Genomic DNA, 11510 nt, shown 5'->3' on the forward strand with positions numbered 1-11510 from the left:
AGCATTTGGATTTTAATAAATATGTGACTCATCTCCCATATTTACAGTTAATTCCTGCAATTACCCATCCATATTTTCTAGTTCTGAGCAGCAGCAGCAAAACAGATTCTCACTGAAGAACTTCTTCCCCTTTGGTCTGCAGGACAGATTTATCCCTCTTTTCTTGATGCAACCCTAAGCAGCTTCCCATCCCTTTAACATCTGTCCTGCTATTCCTCATGCTGGTAGCCTGCTTACATACACACTGAAGGATCTGTCTAGCACCCAAACATGGTTAGTCTCCTCCATATAGACAATCCTATTAACACGATTCTTTGACAACTCCTAGCGGCCAAGGAATGTACTTGCAGCACGTCTCATTACAAGGAACAATCTTAATCTGGAAACTTCATTTCAGAGGAATAATTAGCTGCATAAATCTTTTTAGGGGAGAGAAACAACATGCTCCTTTGAGAGAGGAAAGCACTCAGCAGAACAGGGTGTTACCCTGGAAAAATTTCTGGTGCTTATTTAAACGCTAACCCCTTACACACAAGGGGGAAGGTTAGCCCACTGGCTGTTGCGAAGCAACCTGAACTGTGGCAATGTGTTACTGTTTTAGGGAGAGAATCCTGCTGTCAGTATCACAGTCGGGACAGTCACGCAGCGAAATGCTGGATGGAATCCCAGTTCTGGTGCAATATATTACAATGCCTTACTGCCTCGTGCACTTCCTTTGAAAGAAACATTTCCCAACTTCTTGTTTGTTTACTGACTAGTTAGCTGGACACAGTAACCACGGGGTCAAGTGCCTCTCGGGCACAGCCAGTGTGGCCAACTCTTGTGATTTTGTCACGGGGACTCACAATATTTGGTGTTCCACTTAAAATGCCCGGCCCTTGGATTCTTGTGATTAGAGGAGAATCTCACCTTTCACTTTAAAAAAAAAAGTTTCTAAGCCCTCATGGTTGCACAGAAAATCTTGAAAACATGATCAAAGTGCACCCTAAAGGCTCAGAAACCAGGCAGCTAATAAAAAGAACCCAAGAGGTAGGTCTTGTTTAAATCTCATGATTTCTTAGGGACTGACCCATGAATCCTTGAATGTTGAGGGTTGGCGATAACTCACAGATTTAACAGTGAGATTCATGGGGTTTCTTAAAGCTTGTGCTCCAGCTTCATAACTGTACTGTCACCTGCTGGTAGTGTCTGAAGGGAAGCTTGGAAAGAAGGGTTTGGTCCTTAAGAAATACTAGGACTATGAAGGGATGCTGAAGGCAAAGCGTATCCTTTTGATAAAGCACAACCTCGGTTTACTAAAAACCCCCATTAACTGAAATCTGGCTAGGTGTCTCATAGGGCTGGGCTGTGATTATTCATTTTCATTATTTCTATGACAGTAGCATCTACCAACCCCAAGCAGGGTTCAGGCCCCCACCCCCTTGATAGACGCTCTACAGAAAAGGAACAGAAAGAGCTGTCCCAGACCGCTCACAAACTAGGATTCTGACAGGTGACTAGACAAACACTGAAGGGGAGAACAAGGTGTGTTTGCATAAGTTAGTACCCCTGCATAAGATGCCAATCAAAGTCAGAATCAAAGCCAACTTTAAAGGGGCTGCACATCACCTGGCAGGGTCCCTATAAATAATCTGGCATTGTTTTCACTGGAGCCCATGGTCCAGAAATCAGAGCCTGGACCTACCAAGCTCCTACTTTGATCTGAGACCCTACTTATCCACAGGTTTTAGGTGCCTCCACCAAGACCTTCTCACAGAGAGGACTGCATTGGGCACTGCTTCTCCCAGAACAGCATACGTTCCACTTCTTCAATGACCCAAGTGGTTGAAGTTTCAATCTTGCCCAGAAGGCTACTTCTATTTACTGTCCTCTGAGTACGAACGACTTCCTGCAATCTGCTTGGAATGTTCTTTTCTGTAGCTTTCACACATGGCCGCTGGCCCTACCATTTATGCTGTGCTTGAAGAAGTAAGTGATAATTAATTATCGCAGCATAAATGTTGCAGGATTCCTTCTGTTTTCCTGTTTGGCTGCAATGCCTCTGACTCACAGCAGCAGGCCAAGCAGCGGGCTCTCCTCAGATTCACGCACGCTAGCCAAGAAACAGTCACAGCTGGAGTCTGTTGGCCTTATCTGTTATCTGCTGCCTAATGTACATGTTTTATATGCTCACAATCGCTTTATCAATGCAAAATTGGACTCAGACAGATCAGTGCCAGGATGCAAAACAGAGGAGCTTGTGTCCGACTCCTAGGCGGGGAGGCAATGGGGCTCTGCGCACTGCCCCTGCCACAAACACCAACTTTGCACTCCCATAGCTGTGGGGGCAGTGCCTGCAGCCGAGAGCCAGCTGCTTGCGCCCCTCCGCCTAGAAGCCTGACCTGCTGCTGGCCGCTTCCAGGGTGCAGCACGGTCCGCAGTGCCAGGACAGCCAGGAAGCCTGCCTTTGCACCCCAGCTGCGCTGTTGGCCAGGAACCGCCAGAGTTAAAACCATGCCGCAACACTGTGCCTCAATCTCCTGCCCCAGCCCTGAGCCCCCCCTTCAAACCCAGAGCCCTTCCTGCACCCCAAACCCTCATCCCCAGCCCTACCCCAGAGCCTGCATCCCCAGCCCAGAGCCTTAAACCCCTCATGCACTCCAACCCCCTGCCCCAGCCCTGAGTCCCTCCTAAACTTAGAGCCCCCTCCTGCACCCCAAACCCCTCATCCCTGGCCTCAGCCCAGAGCCTGCACTTCTAGCCCAGAGCCCTGACCCCCTCTCACACCCTTCATCCCCAGCTCCGTTGGGTTGTGGGCATCAACAATTTTCTTCAACTGGGTCACCAGAAAAGAAGTTTGAAAACCACTGTCCTACAGAATGTCAGCACAGGGCAGATTTTCAAAAGCACTCAGCCTTGGACTAACTCAGCTCCCATTGAAGCCAAATCTCACCCTACATATTCATCTCAAGCATCATTTTATCATAGGAGTTGGTATTTCAACACCAGATACCTTGGTGGTAGGGTCAGGAACCCTGGCAGCCAGGAACATCTTAGATCCTGTACACTTTGGTGTTTCATATATGGCTGCAGACATCTTAAACCCCTTTTAGCAGCTCCTTTTGAAGTCAGTGGGTGCTGCAATGGGTGTAACAGTTTTTAAAATCAGGATACTTATTTAGGTGCCTAAATACTGACTTCAGAGCTTAATTTTAGTTACCCATTTTTAAAATCTTGGCCAGTGTTTCTAGCTCAAAGGTGTTTTTGACAATATGCTGAGCAACCCCCTCCCTCCAAGTCAACTCAAGATGTTTCAAGAGGGTGACACACTTCACTCTGAGCCTCCATATGTCGCAAACATCCCAGAAATTTCTACTCTTGCACAGAATCACATCTATGAAATAGCAGGTAGGGTGGTGCAAATTTGACAAAGCTGGGTGTGTGGACAATGAGGCCAAGACCAGGGTTCTGAGGGTTAGGTTGCTCCAGCCTCACCTATATAAGTTCTAGCATCTCACCAGGATATGCCCAGCCAGTCTGTAAAACGGGTTCCAGTACCCCCCTCACCCCAAACCTGCCAGGACTTAATTAATCTGATCCTCATTTACTAGCACCTGGGCACAGTAAAATGAAAGGGCAGCAAACTAGAGTCAGAATACATGAGAATGCTGCAGACATGATTAAAGCATCCTACAGTGTTACTTTCAGATATCAATAGGCAGAAACATCCAAAAGTCCCTTCCTGGGGATGCAGTCTTCAGTATCACGACTAAAATATACCTACTTGTCCACTAGAAGTAGACCGAGACAAATCATTTGGCATAGGCCACCAATAGCCATCAGACAGCCACAGATTTCATAAACAGAGCTGGATTTCCACCAGCAACCTAAGATCTTGTCATAGGTGCCAACTTCTGCTGGTGCCAGTGGGTGCTCAACCTGTCTCTGTCCCCGGCCCTGCCCCAAGTCCACCCCTACCCCTGCCTCGCCTCCTCCCACTACTGCCCCACCCCCATTCCAATCCCTTCCCCAAAATCTCTGCCCCAACTCCACCCCCTCCCTGCCCCTATTCCAACCCCTTCCCCAAATCCCCACCCTAGCTCCGCCTCCTCCCCTGAGCAAGCCACGTTTCTGCTTCTCCCCTCTCCCTCTCAGAGCTTGTTATGCCGCGAAACAGCTGTTTCACGGCAGCAAGCACTGGGAGCTGGGGGAGAAGCTTGGCTGCCGGTGGGTGCACAGGACCCACCAATTTTTCCCATGGCGTCGGCACCTATGGATCTTGTGTTACGTGAAGGAGTAAACACTTCCCTATTCACCGTCTCCACATCATTCATGATTTCACAGACCTCTATTATATCCCCACTTAGTCATCTCTTTTCTAAGATGAACAGCCCCATTCTCTCCTCACATGGAATCTGCTCTTTACCCCTAATCATTTTTGTTGCCCTCTCTACCTTTTCCAATTCTAATATATCTTTCCTGAGATGGGGCAACCAGAACTGCACGCAGTATTTAAGGGGTGGGCATACCATTGATTAATATGGTGGCACTGTGATATTTTCTTATTATTTAGTCCTTATTATTTATCCCCCAATGGCTTCTAGCATTATTACCTTTTTTGAGTACTGCTGCATATTGAGCAGATGTTTTCAGAGAACTATCCACAGTGACTCCAACATCTCTTTCTTGAGTAGTAACAGCTAACTTATACCCCATCATTTTGTATGTATAGTTGGGATTATTTTTTCCAATGTGAATTACTTCGCATTTATCAGCATTGAATTGCATTTGCCATTTTGTTATCCAGTCAACCAGTTTTGTGAGATTCCTTTGTAACTCTTCACAGTCAGCTTTTGACGTAACTATCTTCAGTAATTTTGTATCATCTGTGAACTTTGCCACCTCACTGTTCATCCCCTTTTCCAGATCATTTATGAATACATTGAACAGAACTGGTCCCAGTATAGATCCTTGTGGGACCTCACTATTTACCTCTCTCCACTTTGAAAACTGACCATTTATTCCTACCCTTTGTTTCCTATCTTTTAACCAGTTACTGAACTATGAGAGGAACTTCCTTCTTGTCCCATGACTACCTATTCTGCTTAAGAGCCTTGGTAAGGGACTTTGGCAAAGGCTTTGTGAAAGTCCAAGTACACTATATCAATTGGATCGCCCTTCTCCACATGTTTGCTGACACTCTTCAAGAATTCTAACAGACCAGTGAGGCAGGATTTCCCTTTACAAAAGCCATGTTGACTCTTCCCCAATATATTGTGTTTATCTATGTGTCTCATAATAATGTTCTTTACTATAGTTTCAACCAATATGTATGGTATTGAAGTTAAGCTACCCGACATCATCTGGTATGTAGGTGGATTTAAGCCACAGATTACACACCACAGTTAATAGTTCAGGAGTTTCATATTTGAGTTCTGAAGAACTTTGAGGTGAATACACTGCCTGGCCTGGTGACTTATTACTGTTTAGTTTATCAATTTGTTTCAAAACCTCCTCTACTGACACCTCAATCTGGGACAGTTCCTCACGAGTGTCACCTAAAAGAATGGCTCAGGCTTGGGCATCTCCCTCACATCCTCTGCAATGAAGACCAATGCAAAGAAATGATTTCGCTTCTCTGCAAAGGCCTTGTCTTCTTTGAGTGCTCCTTGATCATCCAGTGCCTTTATTTGGCAGACATCCTGCTTCTGATGTACTTAAAGAAATTTTTGCTGTTAGTTTTTGTGTCTTTTGCTAGTTGCTCTTCAAATTCTTTTCTTGCCCGGCCTAATTATACTTTTACTTACACTTTCACTTTTGTGCGTCTTACAGTAGCATTAACTGTGTGAATGAAAAAGAACAGTTGCTGTTTAAGAGCCTGATCCAGAGTTCACTGAAGTGAGTGGGAATCTTTCCACTGACTGCACTGGGTGCTGGCTCAGGCCATCAACGCACTGCTTATATCCTCCTAGATTCGCAGTAATAACTTATTTTTATTGAGAAAAGTTTCATCCATCATGCTGTGTTTATACAATTCTCGGACAATATTTCACTGAAACTAACATGAGTTTTATGTAGTGAGATAATCTCTCAAGTAATTCATATCCAGAATGTGATCTATCATAAAACTGTTTTAATCTGGTGGAAATGTTCTCTGAATTTTAAATAGCCACCTAAAAAAAAAAATGACACACACTAAAAATTTAAGGCACGAAATGTGTAGGCCCTACAGTGTTTTGTGCTTCTGCAGCCCCACGAGAGGGAACACAAGTTACCCAGTCCCCCTGACTCTCGGAGCTGTGCTGACTGCAATTTTAAAGGGCCAACAGCGGTGGATTTTAGCAGATACTTGTCTGTACTGCAAATGAACCGTTAGTCACTTCTAAACGGCACAGAAACACAGGAAATCATTACAACTGTTAAAAGAGGTCTTAAATATACAAGCAATAATTAACCATCAAATATGGGTATCATCATGACAGTCTGACAATGTCGCCTAGGACATAGGAAATTTAGTCCACTGTTGGAATGAATGGGAAATCAGAGATTTTCAAAGCTGTTTTTAGGTAGGCTGTATCACATAGAAGAAAGGAAAAAGAAAAAGAAAAATAACTTATCTATCCACTTTGATCTCCCATTCATTCCAATGATGAGCTCTCAGAAAAACTCCAGTCTAATTAGACTGTCTACACTACACACCAATATCGGCGGCATTTACTGTATGTGTAGCTACACAATGAAAAGTACACCGTGTCCCCGCTGCAGTGTGTAGCTACACAGTGAAAAGTACACCGTGTCCCCGCTGCAGTGTGTGTAGCTACACGTCAGGGAGGCTCTGGCAGAGGGGAGCCAGGGGGAAGGGCTTCAGCAGCTCCCTGCAGCCAAAGCCTTTCACTGGAGTGAGGAAAGGATCCAGCATGGGGGAGACAGCAGAAATTGGCTTAGCCTTTCCCCACCACCTCCCCACTGCCAGAGCCTTTCCCTGCTGCCCAGAGGCTTTCCCTGCAGTGGGTAAAGGGCTGTAGCAGTGGGGAGCTGGCAGAGCCTTTCCCTGCTGCTGGAATCTTTCACTTTGGTGGGGAAGGACTCCAGCAGCGGGAGACAGCAGAACACTACATGGCTAAAAAACAGCAGCATAGACAGGTGCACGGCTTGGGCAAGTGAAGAGCCATGTACGGTATGCACTCAGGTACATACCCACACCATTCAGGCATGTCTTTACTCGCCTAAGCTGTGCCTCACAGCCAGCCCCTACTCCCACAGAAACCCCCTCCACAAAACTTGGTCACTCAGACTTTGCACACAGATGAGAATTTGATCCATGAAACTTTAATTATGAAACTCACGACCTGGGTACGCACACTATCCGCTGCCAAAAGAAGTGTGCAGTGTGGACGTAGCCTCGGATAGTAAGACTTCTGAAGCAGCGATTGTCTCTTTTCTACAGTTGTACAGCTCCCAACACAATGGATCACGATTTGGATTGGGGACTTTGGACGCTATCATAACACAGACATTGAGAACTACTCTTGCTGATTAAATATTGAGAAAATATTAGTGCATCTTGACAGAGACACAACCATCATATTCACTAAGAGAAACAATGGGCCTGTGGTTAATGACTGGACTGATATTTAAGAGTTCTGAGTTAAATTCTCCACTCTGCATTATCGACTTCCTGTGTGACTTTGGGCAATTCATTTAACCTTTTTCTGCCTTAGTTCCCTATCTATAAATGGGAGCAATGAAACTTCCTTTTTCTCCCACCCATTGTCTGTCTTGTCTATGTAAGTTGTAGGCTCTCCAGACCGGGACAGTCTTTTATCATCATCATTATTATTAAATTATAATTACTTATGGTATTATGTAGCAGTCCCAGTCACAGGCCAGGACCTCACTGTGTTTGGTGCGGTAAAATCAGAACAAAAAGAGGGCCCCTACCCCCAAAGAGTTTAGAATGTATGTCCAGTGCCTAGTGCCATAAGGCCCCAGTCTTGGTCAGGGCCTAAACATGTTATCAAGCAAACCACCAATAATCATTCCATAACAAACTTAACTTGCTCTCACTGAAATCTATCACAAAAACTTCCATTGACTTCAATGGGAGCAGGAGCAGGCCCCAAATGGAGACACTGAGAAAGTAACAGGCACGTTTAAAAAAATAAATCCTGTTTTGAAAACTCACTTATAGATTTGTCTCAACAGATACAGTGCTAAAGATGTTACAGCTAGTCAATATTTAACGCTCTGTTCTGGGGAGTTCTTGGAGAGGCTGCAGATCAGGCCTTCCTGTATAACAAGCCATAGGAGGATTTTTTAAAAACCAAAGAAAGAGTGTACCCTGTGGGTTTCTATTCTGTAAGCTGCACAAGGGAAAACAAAATCAATATTTGCTAAATGAAATAAGAACAAAATGAGAAAGAAATAGCAAAAGGATATTACAGACAGATGGAAAATTGTTAACTGTTGATAAGTATTACTGACACTGTCCATTCCTCACTGAAACCTGGTTAAAAAAAAAAAAGCCAAGTCACTTACTTCAGTAAATGATGCGCCACAGAAGGGTGAGCGGAGAGTCGGCCACAGTACATTTCTGTGGAGGCCCACTGCATTATGGCCTGGTGCATTCGGTATTGCACAGTCAGCATCTTCACTATTCTCTCGCCATATTTCTGAATCAGACGCTCCATTAAGGTGAGAGAAAGACCCTCTGCTGCAGCCCTGCACCAGGAGAACAATTAATAAGACAAACTGAACAGGAGAGGAGGACAAGTCCATTAAGGAGGCTGTTTAAAGACTGTTAAAGGGATGCCATCGACTCAGTCATCACATTTCTGTCTGACTTTCAAAAATTATTAGAGCCTCTAGAACCCAGAGACCCAGTCTCGAACACTAACCATCTCTGTATTTCCTTGTTTTATAACCAGCCATGGCTTCCACTATGCGGATTGTTTTTTCTAACTGCTCATTATAAATTCTCTTACACAAAGCGTAACTCTGCAGGGTTCAACAACTACTATCTATGTCTGCCCCTCTGCTGCAACGCATTCTGACCTTGCAGCACTCTGTCGGAAAAGATCTAGAGCCACCGTACTTAGACTGCAAACTCTTGGGTGCAGGGACTATCTTTTTACCCTGTGCTTGTACACTGCCTAGGACAATGGGGTTCTGGCCCATGACAGGGTCTTCCAGATGCTACAATAACACTATGAAATAAATAAATTAATTAACAACAACGACAGTGGATAACTCAGTAAAGCCATTCCCCCTGCTTTTTAAACACACAAGGAGCGTGCAATTAACAAAGGGACCGAAGATCATTCATTAATGTTTCATTAAATAATGCCTGCCCTCTTTTGTAGTACTGCCTGGTCACCTCATGTTAGAAACACAGCAAGATTTACATAAAATGAGAGATTGCAGATTAATTACAACTGCAGAGAAGAAGACTCAGGAGGGACTTCCTTGATGAGGAAAGGGTCTACACTGAAGTATGACCAGACTCTCCTTCTTACCCTGACACATATTACAGTATCAGGAGAAGCCCCTTGAAATTAAGAGGGCCATATATTTGGAGCAAGATGAAACTACTTCTTTACATCATCAATGGTTAATATGTGGAACTCACTGCCACAGGAGGGTAGAGAAAAATACAGTGGCTGGATTTTAAAAAGGACTCACCAGTTTTATGACCATAATCAACATTTGCAGCCACAGACGCACAGGGAAAGTTTGGCGGGGGAAAGAGAGGAAGAAATGTTACACTATATGGCATACTCTGATTGCTGCCAGGATCTAGGAGAATATTCCACCTCACGCTACAGTATCATGCAATTGACACTTCCTTGCCACAGCTGACAGAGAGCTCAGACATGCATTGCCTTGCAATTCCACCACTGGGTCTTTCAGAGTTTGTAGGATTAAACCCACAACACAGCTCAGCTCCCTCCAAGAGTAGAGACAACCTTCTCGGTCTCCTTCAGTGCGATGGCTTCAGGGTTTGCCTGCTCCTTCTGACACACGTATCAACTACAGAAGTCTTTTTCATTGCTCTGAACTCCATAAACCAGAATGCTGTGATGGAGAGTAAAGATGGATATGGAAGTCACTCACTTCACCCATCTAAGGTAAATGGTGAGTGAACACACACCAAGACAGACCTTCTGGTCAGGTAGTAATTTTATTACCAAAGCTGTGTAAATAACCAGCAAAGAAAAAGCAAAAGTTTTGGTACTTAGTATAAGTAAAGTCAAAACCTTGGCATGAACAATGCAAGCAATGGACTGGGGCTCTGTGGTCAGGTGCTGATTTAGGACAGGGGTGGGCAAACTATGGCCTGCGGGCCTAATCCGGCCATGAGATGTTTGAAGCCAGCCTGGGTGCTCCCACTGGGGAGTGGGGTCTGGAGCTTTCCCCATTCCGAGCAGGGTGCTGGGTCAGGGCCCACACCACACAGCATGGCCCTGCTCAGGTGGGGGGCCACTCCACGCAGCAGAGCACTTCTCTGGCCGGGGCCCTGGGTCAGAGGGCGTACCACGCGGCTCCCGGAAGCCACAGCATAGCCCCACTCTGGCTCCAATGGGAGCTGCAGGGGTGGTGCCTGTGGACGGGATAGCGTGCAGAGCCGCCTGGATGTGCCTCTGGGTAGGAACTGGAAAAGGGACATGCCTCTGTTTCCGGGAGCCACTTGAGATAAGCGCTGCTTGGAGCCTGCACCCCTGAACCTCTCCCCATGCGCCAACCCCCTGCCCCAGCCTTGATCCCCCCTCCCGCCCTCCAAACCCCTCGGTTCCAGTCCAGAGCACCCTCCTACACCCCAAACACCTCATCCTCAGCCCCATCCCAGAGCCTGCACCCCCACCCCATTTGTGAGCACTCATGGCCCACCATACAATTTTCCTGATGTGGCCCTCAGGCTAAAAAGTTTGCCCACCTCTTATTTAGGAACAAACAGAACGACAAGACCAGAATGGTCTTCCCTTCTGGGAGCAGAACTCAGTGGGGAAGTAACTCACAGCTTGATCCCTCATCTTCCCCTCTGCCCTGCTGTGGTCCTGAAAATTGTTAGCTCAGCCCTGAGGCAAGCAGGAAGAGAAGCAGCGATGACTGAACAATAAACAACAAAGAAAACCTGTGGCGAGTGACCTATGGAAAGTAGAATCAAGTTGGATAGACTCTGATCTGGGTAGACTCCACTATTGACAGCTTTGGGCCTAGCAATAGTAGGGCCAATTAACTCTTAGCGAGAAGTAAAAGGCATAATTATCACCTGGGAGAATTGAGATAATCCCCTCCGGCCACATGCAGGGGTCATTTGAATCAAGTAATTTGTCTACAGAGCGTTGGGTTTAATTTTGATATATGTTAGAGCTTAGCTACACGTGGACATTTACTGAAATAGCTATTGCAGGATAATTATTTCAGCATAAGCCCTGTTAGGGAAAATAACCCCCCCTCTATTATCTTAGGCCCTAGGCCTTTGGGCAAAAATAATTTAGAGCTTTAACTTAGCTTGTTTTACTGTATAAAGG

General features: G+C 45.6%; 1 protein-coding gene across 2 annotated transcripts in view; it reads right to left on the minus strand.

Annotated features, from left to right (window-relative positions):
- IGHMBP2 (immunoglobulin mu DNA binding protein 2) overlaps positions 1 to 11510 on the minus strand; it is a 100399-nt gene that overhangs the window by 21450 nt on the left and 67439 nt on the right. The window contains exon 9 of one of the 2 annotated variants that reach the window (XM_032773113.2): positions 8518 to 8700. The exons of the other annotated variant lie outside the window; for it this stretch is intronic. Within the exon in view, the coding sequence (XP_032629004.1) occupies positions 8518 to 8700 (183 nt within the window). The remainder of the gene's footprint in view (positions 1 to 8517; positions 8701 to 11510) is intronic. 2 annotated transcript variants of the gene reach the window in all.

The sequence above is a fragment of the Chelonoidis abingdonii genome, chromosome 4, assembly GCF_003597395.2.
Source record: "Chelonoidis abingdonii isolate Lonesome George chromosome 4, CheloAbing_2.0, whole genome shotgun sequence".
NCBI lineage: Eukaryota > Metazoa > Chordata > Testudines > Testudinidae > Chelonoidis > Chelonoidis abingdonii.